The sequence below is a fragment of the Magallana gigas genome, chromosome 10 (genome assembly GCF_963853765.1).
Source record: "Magallana gigas chromosome 10, xbMagGiga1.1, whole genome shotgun sequence".
In the NCBI taxonomy this organism is placed as follows: Eukaryota; Metazoa; Mollusca; class Bivalvia; order Ostreida; family Ostreidae; genus Magallana; species Magallana gigas.
The window spans coordinates 34,740,171-34,755,029 of NC_088862.1; the positions used below are offsets into that span (position 1 = coordinate 34,740,171).

At 35.4% G+C, this 14,859-nt stretch overlaps 1 protein-coding gene across 1 annotated transcript; it reads right to left on the bottom strand.

The window, feature by feature from the left end:
• Positions 1–1,903: 1,903 nt before the first annotated feature.
• LOC105332554 (uncharacterized) lies at positions 1,904–13,235 on the bottom strand. Its single transcript, XM_066073502.1, has 7 exons — positions 13,068–13,235; positions 11,216–11,278; positions 10,386–10,449; positions 5,337–7,022; positions 4,011–4,931; positions 3,440–3,519; positions 1,904–3,138 (listed from the first exon to the last, which is right to left on the bottom strand). Exons 4-6 carry the CDS (start codon positions 6,988–6,990, stop codon positions 3,455–3,457), a joined length of 2,640 nt encoding a protein of 879 aa, XP_065929574.1. The 5' UTR covers positions 6,991–7,022; positions 10,386–10,449; positions 11,216–11,278; positions 13,068–13,235; the 3' UTR covers positions 1,904–3,138; positions 3,440–3,454.
• Between the last annotated feature and the right edge of the window lie 1,624 nt (positions 13,236–14,859).

Here is a 14,859-nt window from a genome sequence, read left to right on the forward strand (position 1 = left end):
CACCATAGAAAATACAAAAGGACAAGAGCGTACAAGGCCTGACAAATCTCCCCTATACCAAGGATTTTGAAATGGCATATGAACATAATTATAAAAAACTTTACATTTGAAACTGTGCATTAGCACACGTACATTTATAATATAGAACTGCATTCTCTGACAAATAAGAAGTATACAATAATACAATCATGTACCTGGTACTTATCTCCTTTGTTTTTCTATGCTTTCTAAGCATTGCAGCAAGATTTCATATCTGTGCTAGCGCTATTTTTATCCGACATTACGTAATTGTTGTCATTATAGAAATGGTATTAGATATTTTTCTCATAATTAATAAAAAAGCAAAGCACGTTTTACTTTTAAAATAAATGAAAAATAAAACGCCGTCTATACGATTCGAACACCCTATCCATGGAGAAGGATGGACTACGAGCCTCCGCCTATCACACTGAGCTACGTTGACATATTAAAGTATGGTTGAATAAATTTAACTGTTTGGCAATAATTCATAAAAAAAAAATTTTTTTTTGGTATAAATCACAAATTTGACCCATTATGGGTCTAGACTCCATTTTAATAAATCAATAGTAAAAATCAAAATAAACTTATTTATTTTAAATATATATAGAATATGTAGCACCATTAGTTTCAGCCTACAATTGTACAAGACACGAACGTACAGGCCAAACACCATACTTTCTTATGTCTGGACGTCATCCAAGAATACCTATAGATTTAGCTTTAAATGTCTGTGGAAATTTTTTTTAAAGGTTTAAACAATTATGTCAAGAACTTGAAAATCAGAATGAAGGATGCTTTTAGAATAGCAAAAGATGTTGCAGACAGACCAAGGAAAAAACAGAAAGAAGGATATGATCATAAAGCTAGAGGTGCAAGGATATATATATATATATATGGGATAGGGTGTTTGTGAAAATTTTAGCATTTGATAATCATCAAAGTCAATTATTAATATTCTAACTTGAATTGAAATTGTTTTGTCTTTAGTGCTCCGAGTGGAGAATATGCAACGCCTTGTACGCCCCTGTTCTTTACAACATGATTGTGATGTTGTAAATTTTGTATTTACTGCCACCCGGTAAATTTACAACATGAAAAGTGCTTCCATAAAGAAAAAGTTTAAAGAATATGACAGTAATATCAACATCTCTAGTAAAAGTCTCACAGAAATTTTAAAAACAAAGTCTGTATGAATGTATTACCAAGACAATGTCATGTATTGCGAACTTCACCGTCTCCCAATAGAGGTTGATCGCTGGAACAGTTTATACTGGCACAAAAGAGTTTGTAATTTATTCACTGTAAAATTGATCACATTGAAAACGGGTTCCACTACATTTGTAGGTGTTAAGAAAACACTGTGAAGATGTTCATATAACCACAAGCATTCGACTTCATTAATTTATAATTTATATAGTACATAATGAACAGTTTCTAGACACAACTCCTCGCAAACCGCTGCACGGAATTACGTAAAGCCTTGTAGGTTTTTAGAACATAATCTGTAAATATGCATAATACCAGTAATTACTAATTCCATCATATTTTGCGTTTCTGTACATGTCAATTTATAATTTTATTGTCGTTAAAAAAAATATAGACATGCATGATTGCAGGAAAATTTGATATGATAGATTTTTGAGGAGTTATGCCCCTTTTAAAATCAAATCATTTTGTTTCCTGCTTTTTATACCTGATAGACCATCATACTGAGGTAGATTCACAATACTTAGATGATTATTTTGATCCATTATTGTTTTCTTGTTCTTTTGTAAACTGCACAGAGTCCGACTATTAAAAAGATATAACTATATGGATAGTTTAATGTATTTTATTCACTTTCATATACATCAAATGTGAATCATAAATCAGATTACTTGGGAAAAAACATAACATGAAGCGCAAAAATGCAGTATATGTGCACACAAAAAGACTGCACCAATGTTAAAGAAGCTAACTTGACTTTAAAGATGACATTAAAATCAATAGTATTCTCATATCTAGAAATGTCATTAATAAACTGTTGTTGTACAGGGCAATCTGATTAAAACCAGCCGTTCTGATATGCTACCACTTTTGAACGCGGTAGCGTATCAGAACAGCTGATTTTAATCAGATTGTGTACAGGGGGGCATAGAAACATTTTGTACTTGAGTTCGAACAACATTAAATTTACTTAATACTTCAATTTTTAATATTTAGGATAAATGTAAACAAATTAAACAAGCTTTGCCACAGATGAATTAGATTTTAGCAATGTGCCATTTACTGACTAAATTAAGATGGAATTCTGTATAAATGTACACCTTTAAAAGCTAGTCATCCCTATATTTCATGTTTACTCAGTTCAATGATCAATATCGTTTCTATCAGCTATAATTATTAATTTTAAATTATTAAAACATTGATCGAACATTTATGCATGTACAATGAGTGTATGTATTTGAACTTCTCAAAAACTATTTTCAAATACTTCTAGTTGACAGACATAAAGATATTGGGGGGGGGGGGGATGGGTGTACAATGTTGAATAATTGTATTAAGAAGACATAAAATTTTGGAATCAACATGTAAGTAAAACCACGATACATGTATAAGTGATGAGAAATTTCATTAAAAACCAGTTCTCTAATAAATCATTTTCCCACAACAACAGTTCATGTTAAGCTATAAATAAAAACTTCCGTTACATCACTGAATAAGTCTGTGTAAAGCAGACTAGAGGTATAAACACACTGTCCATTACATCATTGAATACGTTTGTGTAGAGCTATAAACACTTGGTCCGTTACATCATTGAATAAGTTTGTGTAGAGCTATAAACACACGGTCCGTTACATCACGGAATAAGTTTGTGTATAGCTATAAACACACGGTCCGTTACATCACTGAATAAGTTTGTGTAGAGCTATAAACACACGGTCCGTTACATCACGGAATAAGTTTGTGTAGAGCTATAAACACACAGTCCATTTCATCACTCAATAAGATGCTGGTATCCGTCTCCTTAGGAAATATTTTGTCCGATTCCACCATAAACTGTGTTGGATACTTTAAATGGAAAATCATGGTCAGGAATCCACAATGTGTGTATGACTTCAATAACATTCTTCATATCTAATGGTGAAAAAAGATACAAGTATAAATCTAAAGACTAAGTGTTTATTATTTAATTAGTATGTTATTAATTAATTATTATCTTATTTATATCTCCAGTCCATTTCAATTACATTTTATTCCATATATAGCAACAGAATGCCATGTTTGGATGATCACAAAGTGTGAAATAAACAGGAGTCAGTATTACAGTCCATGTGAATTATACACAGCTCAATTTCAGCTGCAAAAGTTGAACAAAGTGACAAACAACATGTGTGGTTTTGAGAGCAGACTAGATTTGTACAGAAACATTTACAACCTGTCAATATCCAAGCTATCTCCATTCTACAGCTGATGAGCTGAACATGGCCTCCTCATTAGGACGGGGTGTGCGTACATCTACAACAAGAGATTAATTAGCTGTTAATTGATGAATCAACATCATACAGTATATATAAGACAGAGCTACATCTACAAATAAGTTTAACCTAATTACACTGACACATGCTTTAATAGTTATGTAATTTATTAAATCATTTCATTCAACTTGTACTCGCAACAAAACAAATTACAAATACATGTGTCACTACATTAATATCTGGTTTATTAATTACACTGACCTGTTATATTAATTAACTAATTAGAATGACATGTGACTGCACATCTTATTATAAAATACATTCAATTTCAATTTTTATTTAGACAAACAAAAAATGAATCCCAGTGACTGGTAGATACAGCTAACCCTGTAACAATGAGCTGTTTATATTGACAAACAATCACACAGATAAACATGTCTTACATGTATCTTATTGACTGATAATTAACACGGACTGTGTGTCTTAGTTATCTATATCTAATTAATGTGAATGATAATGACTCAGACTTACCTGTCAGACCGTGCTGTCTGGTGATATACCTGTAGACACACACCGTGTTGTTGTCCCCTGATCCGACCCAGAGACGGTGAGTGTTGACATCATAACTCAGGCTGTATGGTCCACCCATCTGTTGTGATGCTGTCAGTAGATGTGACAGGAACTGACCGTCCTTGTCCAACATCTGTACTGTTTTGGTTCTACCATCACACACCAGGATGTGTGACAGCGCGTCAGTACAGATTCCACCTGGCCATAGTCCTGATCCTAATTGATGTCCTGTGTAAGAGAAACGATGTCTTCCTCCACGCTCTGTCACCACTACAGCTCTATAGTCAGACACCATGACATCCCCATTGTTGTTCTCTGTTATATAGTTAGGTACACTATACAGTCCCCGTCCTGTGTTGTCGCGTTGTATGGTTTGTGTGAGTTGTCCACTCTGGTTGTACCGGGTTACCTTGCCTGTGTCTGTATATATATAACCCATCCCGACCAGTAGATCCCCAGTGGACGGGGACCAGTACACACACCGTGGTCCCCATGTAAAGTCTGTTCTCTCTATAAATGTGGTGGTTGTTTTCATATCCTTTGACAGTTTATTGATGTTTTCATTCCTTTCTATATAAATCAGTTCACTCTCACTGTTCACTGTGTGTAATCCTCCATATAAATCACTACATGAATCCTTCACACGATGTAGAGGGACACCTGTTGTGTCTGTCAAGATGAGATTGTCTTCATCATCACTGACCCAGACCCGGTCTGATGTCACACAGGAAATGTGTAAACAACAATCAACACCTGTCACTGTGAGAGAGTGAAGTAACTCGGGGGGAGACATCAGTTTCAGCAGACACTGGTTTCCTTGCTGTGGTTTTTCAGTCCCTGGGGTTGGGATTCCACTCAGTGACTCCATCACACGACTTTGATCTACAAACATCAAACATAGAGTACTAATCCTGTATTGTAACAAGGAGTATATTTAGTTAATTAAATACTCTGATTAAAGTAATTATCAAACTCATTTAAATACTTTAAATGAATTTCTCTTGTATATCTTAAATTCATAAACATGAAAATGTTTGCATCTTCTTATTTAAATAAGTTTGAGGAATAAACTACATATGGTAACATGTACATACATGTAATAATGAATAACAATTACATGGATATATAACTAATATATGAATTACAATCACAATGAAACAGATATAAACTGAATTAACAATTTAATATGACTTGTGTGATATAACAAAAATAACTAAGGTATACTTGAAACTTTTATGATACCCAACACTTATATATACTACATCAATGATAATGACTCAGACTTACCTGTCAGAGCGTCCTGTCTGGTGATATACCTGTAGACACACACCTTGTTGTTCCATGATCCGACCCAGAGACGGTGAGTGTTGACATCATAACTCAGGCTGTATGGTCCACCCATCCGTTGTGATGCTGTCAGTAGATGTGACAGGAACTGACCGTCCTTGTCCAACATCTCTACTGTTTTGGTTCTACCATCACACACCAGGATGTGTGACAGCGCATCAGTACAGATTCCCCATGGCTGTAGTCCTGATCCTGATGGATGTCCTCTGTAGGAGAAACGATGTCTTCCTCCACGCTCTGTCACCACTACAGCACTATAGTCAGACACCACAACATCCCCATTGTTGTTCTCTGTTATATAGATAGGTTTTCTATACAGTCCCCATCCTGTGTTGTTGTTCTGTATGGTTTGTGTCTGTTGTCCATTCTGGTTGTACCGGGTTACCTTGCCTGTGTCTGTATATTTTTGTATATAACGCATCCCGACCAGTAGATCCCCAGTGGACGGGGACCAGAACACACACAGTGGTCTCCATGTAGAGTCTGTTCTCTCTATAAATGTGGTGGTTGTTTTCATATCCTTTGACAGTTTGTTGATGTTATCATTCCTATCTATATAAATCAGTTCACTCTCACTGTTCACTGTGTGTAATCCATTACCTACATTTAAACCACGACATGAATCCTCCACACGATGTAGAGGGACACCTGTTGTGTCTGTCAACATGAGATTGTTTCTACCATCACTGACCCAGACCCGGTCTGATGTCACACAGGAAATGTGTAAACAACAATCAACACCTGTCAGTGTGAGAGATTGATGGAGCTCAGCACCAGACGTCAGTTTCAGCAGACACTGGTTTCCTACGCGTCGGTTTCCTCTCTCTGTGATTTGGATTGCACTCAGTGACTCCATCACATCCTCCTTGTTGAGTGACTCAGTCATGGAGAGCTGGCTGGTGTGGAGTGTAGGATGTATCTGGGGGAGGGCTGTCTTTATGGAGGAGAGGAATTGTAGCGGTCTGATGACTCTCCTCTGTTCATATATGTGTACATATCTCTGTAGGCTGACAATATGTATGATCATTTCTTTCTTCTGTTTTAAACATCTGTGTTTGAAATCAAAGTCACAGAACACATTACACATGAAATCTTTCTGTATATAGTCAATGAGATGCTTCAGTGTCTGGGCCTTTGTTAACATCTCTGATTGATAGAGGGAGAATTCTGTGCGACAGGTTTTGAAATCAGTTTTGATTCGTGGCAGAAGAACAGGTCTGTAAAATAGAGCCTCACTTCTGATGGTGTGAATGGTTCCTCTGTGTTGTTGTCGCTTTGTGTCATATGATGTTGTAATAACTAATTGTCGGTGATTTCTATGCTGTGTGCAATGGTAACATACAGGAACTTGACACGGTTCACAGTACTTTATATAAACATGGCTAGAATGTCTCACACAGATCTCTTGTGTTGGGATGTAGTTGATTTTATCACGGTGTGACACAACATCATGGTCTATTGTTTGGAGATCTTTTACATGGTTCTCTTTACACTGGGGACACAGATCACATGGACACGATACACAATAGTACTCTGTGTCCCCCGGACACTTAGAACACTGATGTACTTTACATGGAGTGCTTGCTGTTTCCATTGTGTGGAGGAACTAGGTCTCAAAATCACAACCTGTTTAATTAAAAATAAAGTGACAGTTTTAAATGAAGTCAACCACATTCTTTCCACATATAACTATCACATTTATTATAAAATGTTTTCATTTAAAGTATGTTTCTTTAATGTAATAATATATCATTCCTACAAAGATAATAATGATTCATATATATAATGATTCATCAATATGGCTTTGGTTACAGAAACACTCAACTTGTTGAGGAAATGGCCCAAAATATGATTGACATTAGAGAGAGGGAGAAAGAGATAGAGAGAGAGAGAACTCATTCTTATTAAGTAAACATGCTATTTTGTTTTCTCTTGTTATCTCTCTATCCCTTTCTAGAAAATTTTCCAGACAGAATTCTCTCTCTCAGGCTTAACATGTACTCTTGTTTCTCTTTCTCTTTCTCTCTCTCTCTTTCTCTCTCTCTCTGTATATATCTCAGACTTTTATTGCTTAGCTTATTTCACATTCCTTAATTCATTCTATATCCCTTCTCAATATTTTTCTGCTTTCATACGTGCTTGCTTTCTCTGAGAGAGAGAGAGAGAGAGAGAGAGAGAGATAGAGAGCGAGAGAGAAAGAGAATTCTCTCTTTCTCTCTCTCTGAGACCTCTGTGTAATCTTGTTTTCTCTTTCTATCTCTCTATCTATCCTTTTCTTACTCTCTAAAACATTTTCAAGACAAGAATTCTCTCTCTCTCTCTCTGAGGCTTAACATGTACCCTTGATTCTTTTCTTTCAATCTCTCTCTCTTTTCTCTCTCTCTCTATTTCTCTGTATATCCCTCAGAATTTTCTTGCTTAGCTTGATCTCATGTTTCTAATTCCTTCTTTCATTCTTTATCCCTCTTTCTCAAAATTTCCCTGCTTTTTACATGGTTGCTTTCTCTGAGAGAGAAAAGGAGCTTCATAGCTTAACTTTATCTCTCTCTCTCTCTCTCTCTCTCTCTCTCGCTCTCTCTCTCTCAGTATATATCTCAGAATTGTCTTGCTTAGCTCATTTCTCATTCTTTCTTTCATTCTATATCCTTTTCTCAATATTTCTTTGCTTTCATACATGCTTGCTTTCTATGAGAGAGAGAGAGAGAGGAGAAACTTCTCTTTTCTCTCTCTCTCTCTGTATATCCCTTAAAATGTTTTTGCTGCGTGGACCCTGAGGTCCATGCAGAAAATATATAAGCAAAGTTAAACCGCATGCTATGGGGAAAATTCAGCCTGCGCATGAGCTAGCCTGGTTCCTGTGCCTAATGGGTAGCTCAGGGAACCAGGCTAGCACACGTTTATCTGAATCGGGATCAGGATTCCGTGCCATATGCACACATAAGTTCAAAGGCGCTGTAATTGTAAAGTTGTCGGTAAACAGTATAGAAACAAAGTATACGTTTAAAGAAATGATTTGCATGTGATATGAACTATCAGTATTTTTTTATAAGTTAATGTTATGCCGAAACTACAACATGCATCAAATAGCATAATTTGCAATCATGAATGTTTTGTTGTTTTCCGAATACACATGTAACTTAACTTTACTTTTATAGTAGGCAAGGCTAGAGAACTTCCCGATTAAATTTTTTAAGCATTTAAGTATGATTGAATAAATATGTCACTGTAGAAAAGTTTAAATCTCAAGAAAAATGCATTAAAATATGAAATTTTTAATTTACACAAAGCTGTCACTGCATACTAGTTAACAAAGTAGTGCGAATCGTAAAGTGTGCGCAAATAGTAGAATTCACCGAATGCCTGATACTATACACACAAACTTCATTCATAGATAGATCATAATTATTTTAGAAGTATGAACCCTATAATTCTGAGATAAAAAGTCAGGGCTATACATACATGTATACGTAATACAACGTACAAATTTAGTGGTTAAAAGCAGAGGGCTAGAGTCGGTGGAAACTCTGATAATCTTAAGGCTTTCACTTTTTCGTTGGAAACACATGCAAATGGTCCACGTATTGTAGTCCTTTTTTAAAGGACAGCAACTTGTTTAACTTGAACTCATGTTTTTCATTCCTTCTTTCATTCTCAATTTCTCAAAATTTCTCGGATTTTAACACAGTTGCTTATTCTGAGAGCGAGAAAGAGAGTTTAATTGCTTAACTTAATCTCTCTTTCTCTCCCTCTTTCTGACTGAACATAGATCCTTGTGTCCTGTCTTTCATTTTTTCTCTTTCTTTCTCTCTGTATATATCTCAGACTTTTCTTGCTAAGCTTATTGCCCATTCCTTAATTCATTCTATATCCCTTTCTCTGTTTTCATACATGCTAAAAGCCTTGCTTTCTCTGGAGAGAGAGAGAGAGAGAGAGAGAGAGAGAGAACAAACAAATGGGATTGAGAGACTGCTAAAAAAGTATCCACTCTCTATGACACAGGTCTCTCTCTCTCTCTCTCTCTCTCTCTCTCTCTCTCTCTCTCTCTCTCTATTTACTCTCTCAAACATGTACTGTTCTTCTCCTTCTCTCACCCAATTATCAAATATGTTCAAAAATAGCAACACATCAATTATATTTGATGTCACTTGACAATTTGCTGATGGTCTATGACTAGCTTTTTCCCCCACCCTGGCTGAGTATTTGACTGTGGCCTATGACTGGCTTTCCCCCTTACCCTGGCTGAGTATTTGACTGTGGCCTATGACTGGCTTTCCCCATTACCCTTGCTGAGTATTTGACTGTGGCCTATGACCAGCTTTTCCCCTTACCCTGGCTGAGTGTTTGACTGTGGCCTACGACTGGCTTTCCCCATTACCCTTGCTGAGTATTTGACTGTGGCCTATGACCAGCTTTTCCCATTACCCTTGCTGAGTATTTGACTGTGGCCTATGACCAGCTTTTCCCCTTACCATGGCTGAGTATTTGACTGTGGCCTATGACTGGCTTTCCCCATTACCCTTGCTGAGTATTTGACTGTGGCCTATGACTGGCTTTCCCCCTTACCCTGGCTGAGTATTGGACTGTGGCCTACGACTGGCTTCCCCCCTTACCCTGGATGAGTATTTGACTGTCCCTTGGGAAAATAATTTGACAATATCCCAACCCTGACATTACCAGGAAATATACTTTTCTCTTGTTTGATAAAACAAACCTTAAATAAGGATGAGGGCAATAGTTATTTTGTCAATACCTTGGTAAGAAATTGATGTTGACCTTGACCTTTCCTCTCGGACAACAGTTCTTACCCCAGGGCTAACACAATGACTACTGCCCTCATACTTATTTAAGAGCTGTATAATATGATGTCTATGAATGACACACAACGACAGACGAGCGATTGCAATAGATCTCCTGAGTGACCAAGAAACAAAAAGATTAGCTGCCTAATGATAAATTCATATATACATTAAAAATTAATGAATACTTTACCACATATGTATTTTGTTTTTCTTGACTTTGTCCACTGTATCTCCGTGTATCATACGCTTAAAACCTAAAAAGAGACCATACAATTCTACACACCAGTACATGTATAACACAAAGTAATATTATACAGAACATTTCAATTAAAACATATAGGAAAGCAAAAATACTGAGAGAGAGAGAGAGAGAGAGAGAGAGAGAGAGAGAGAGAGAGAGAGAGAGACTAACACACTAATTTTTATCTAACTTGTGTGTTTGAAACTGTTTTGTAAAAATCAAGATTCATATTAATTCCTCTGTGCATTTACAACTTAATTAAACATGTTAAACATGAATCTAATGATTTCAGAACAGAAAAACATGTTGTACATTTATTTAAAACTTGGAATGTTTTAAGTAGAGGTGAAAAGGGGAACAACTCCTTTCATGTTAAAATTGGAAATTGAGTTATTCCCCTTTTCACTCAGCTTGATCAGTGAGACTGTGTTTAATTGAAAACGGCAGTGTCCCAGAAACTTAGCTCAATCTGAGTCAATCAAGGTTATTTTGTATTTAAACAGATTATCCCCAATCAATTCATCAATTTACACTATTATGGAAAGAAAAGAGAGGGATCAGCCGATTAAAAAGTTAATAGATCTATACAATCAACATTATACTGCTTTTAGAGTAGTGTCAGAGAAGTTACCTCTTATCTAAATCACAGTTTAAACATAATGTATACAGATATCAATCAATTCATCCAACTTATACCATTGTTGGGAAAATAATGTGAGATTTGATAGCTGAATAAATTACTGCTGTATCATAATTGGAAATAAATGTTCATACTATACCACAGTTACTAATGTTTTCCAAAACTGGATCAGTGACTTCTACCTTGAATGAGGATAAAACACCTAAAAAGTAAACAAAATATCATAATTATGTATGTCAGTCACAAACATGCATCGTTTGCTTTAAACATGTTATAAGTTCAAATTTATTTAGTGTTAACTATATGTAACCTTTCGAAAGCACATCAGACTATCTATGAAAATCCTATCATTTTTTATTAATTGAAAACTTTAACTAACAAATCATTTTCTCAAGTCCTACATTCTCGGTTTAAAGTTCTTGTATCACATTGTTTATCTAGGTCAGCGCAGATTAAATGTTTGTGTTTCTGATAAAATTGGAAACTTATTTAAAACAATACATGCAATAATGCTGAAAATGTAACTAAATCAACTTAATCTTACAATATGCAAACAAATAGTGAGTCACATTATTACAAAGTGGTATTTCTTCTCTTTAAACCATCTCTTTAGGCGACAAATTATGCTATACATCTGTTTTTCAACATTAAACATATGATACATTGATTAATATAGCATGCTAGAAAGATTAAAATGATTTTTGGTTTTTTTTTATTACTTATTCATTCATTTGTATGCTAATTTTTCTTAAACTGTAAAACAATTTTTTAAATACCTCTTTAAATTATAAGAAAAATAAATCAAAACAATATTTATCCAGGTTTCTTTTCAATTAAAAATTTTCTACTTTTTTAAACCACATAAAGCGAGCTATCTCATAATTTAAAGCCAGAATGTAGAAGTTGAAAAAATGATTTGACAGTGGGTTAGTGTTGATTTATTTATGATATATGCATGCATAAATATTTAAATAAAACGTCTGTTATAGGGACGTATATACTGGTATATACTAACGGGATAGGCAGCTCTCACAAGTCTCGCCGAAATCATGCGGTACGTGATTTTGTAGGTCATTTTTAACTTCATTTTTTTAAGATGTTACCTGATATATCGATATACCACAGTAAAACCTTTAAAAAACCATCTTGAAATTATTCCATAATTGCTATTTGTACTTTATAACCCTTATTTGATCATAATACCGACAGAGTTCTTAAAACCAAGAGACCCGTTTTTGTCTTATTTTGGAGATAACGTAAAAATCGATGTTTATTTTCTTTATATCTACATTAATTCACTACATACGATTAAAAATGTCTGAAAAAGCTATCCTTTTGAACAAGTTTTTAAGAAAATGAAAAATCTAATAAAAAATGACGAAATTTCAAAAAGCTTGTCAAGGCTCGTGTGATAGTTTGGGAAGTAGACATGGGTAATGTAGAAGTTGCCTATCCCGATAGTATATACGTCCCCGGTGTGTTAAGAAAATTCAGGGAAACTTGAGTCGAAGCATGGGTCAACACATAGACCGTCTTCAGTTCCGACAATTACACGTTAATATGAGGACTTGCAAAGAGAAGTTGATGTAGGCTATGCCTGTCAACTTCTCAGAAGAGAATACCTTAACTCATTTCATTTGGCGATTCGTCCCCAACCCTCCCAAAACGAAAGTAGATTTTACAAGAAAAAGGAAATATATGATTTATATACATCCTCTCGATTTCTGAGTTCCAGTAGTTTGTGGTGTTATTATAGAGTGGTATCATTTTATAAGTTTATATGTTCAGTTTGCACACAGTTAATAAAGTGATATACATGCAATGGCTAACTACACTCCTCTTTTATAGTCAACTACTTTGTTTTGTAGCCCGGTAACGATAATTCCACAAATTTCGAGGCCAAAATAAAGCGATCACTTTAAATGAAGTATACTGATATGTAAATAAAATAAATACCAAGAAAAAAACGGAGAAAAACAGAAAACTCTTACATTATCTTGAATCAGACGATCTGCTAGTCTGGTAGGCTGGTCCTCTGTCTCTATCGTACGAAAGATCGCGCATATCAGACAGGCATTGCCAGTCTACTAGTCTGGTACATCGCGCATATCACACAAGCATTGCCAGTCTACTAGTCTGGTACCCGCCCCCGCCACTGCGTTTTCACTTCGTTTTAGGGGGACGTACTAAAGACCAGGGGATCTATTCACAAAAAGTCGTACGTTTAATCGAAGACGTAAGTTTGACGTAAGAGTTTTTCGAAAGCTTTTGCTTATTCACAAAATATCGTACGTGTGACGTTACGTCAAAACACAGTCGTAAGTTTACGTCTACTATTGGGTTGACGTAAGTCTATAATTGGTATGTTTATAGTTGAGTTATGGCAGTTCTACCTTCTTTTTGTCATAAGCAAAATTAAGAGAAGAAACTCCTATTTGATAACGCGCTGTGGTTTGCCATGAAAAAACAGTGCCGGAGATCCTTTTGTATCCCGTATTGCAAAATATGTTAATGGTGGTTGAAATTTATATTTCTTAATCTTATTTGAAGCTCAATTATAATCATTCAAGTATATAATCCAAAATCACCATTAAAAACCTTACACATATTGGAAAAGATGTTACGCGACAGCAATGCCGGTGTAACGACGAAAAGGGACCCCCATAGAATATTGACCGGGGGTCATTTTTCTACGTAGAATAATGACCCACTTCGTTGTAGAATACTTGGATTACATCATAGGAATTATGGCCTGTGGGTCATTATTCTCCGTAAGAGTTGTAGAAAAATGATCGTGTAGAATATCAACTTTATATTATTATTGTCTTTAGGGTGGATGCAGGGGTGGTGCTGGTGCCTGGCCGGGGGGGGGGGGGGGGGGGGGGTTGCCTGTTTGATACTAAATTGTTCGAAAAACCAGCTTGAGTACGCTTTTCCGATCACCTGTTACTGCTTTTCTGCATTGTTATCTTAGTCTGTTATTTAATTTTTCAAATTGAAAATGAAAGATATAGTCACGTTTAGTTTATTAAAGTACATTGATTAAAAAATGTTTCCCTCACATTAAATCAAGGCAACAGAAGAAAAAGACGTACCTTAGAGAAATAGATAGTTAAAACAGGCGCAAATCTAGGAGAAAAAAAATCAAAATGTTAGGGGAGTTGGGGGGGGGGGGGGGGAGAGGAATGACATACCGGTATGTTTACATTGTCAAACCATGACTGAAAAGGTATAATATCAATCTGTATGAATAAAAAACACGCCTTTATTGTATGCAGAAAAAAACAGAAAGAAAAAATGGGTGGGGGAGGGGGATCCGAGGGATAATTATATTTGCCAAAGGGGGGGGGGGCTCTAGGCCTATTATCGGTCAATTTGATGAGTGAATTTAAAAAGTTTGAATTCCCCCACTCCTTAAATCCACGATTGCATGCATCATCCCATTTTGATTTTTCTAAGAACAATTTTTTTTTGTTACAACATGTTTACTAAGAAGAATATATGTTAGACAAATACAATTCTTGATATAATATAATAATCGGTCAATGTAAATGTCACAAATTCCAAAACTTCGAATTTAGAATTGAACAAAAGAAACAAAATACTTTACCGATGATTCTGTGTGAGTTTGAAATCGATCACTATCGTAATCAAAATTAAAATGTACTTGCAAACTTCGGTATATAACAGTGATAGCAAATCGCAAAGTAACTATGACACTAAAAAGGGCTTTACATGTAGCATTGACTTTGACTCCTATTGAATACAACCACGGTACTTACA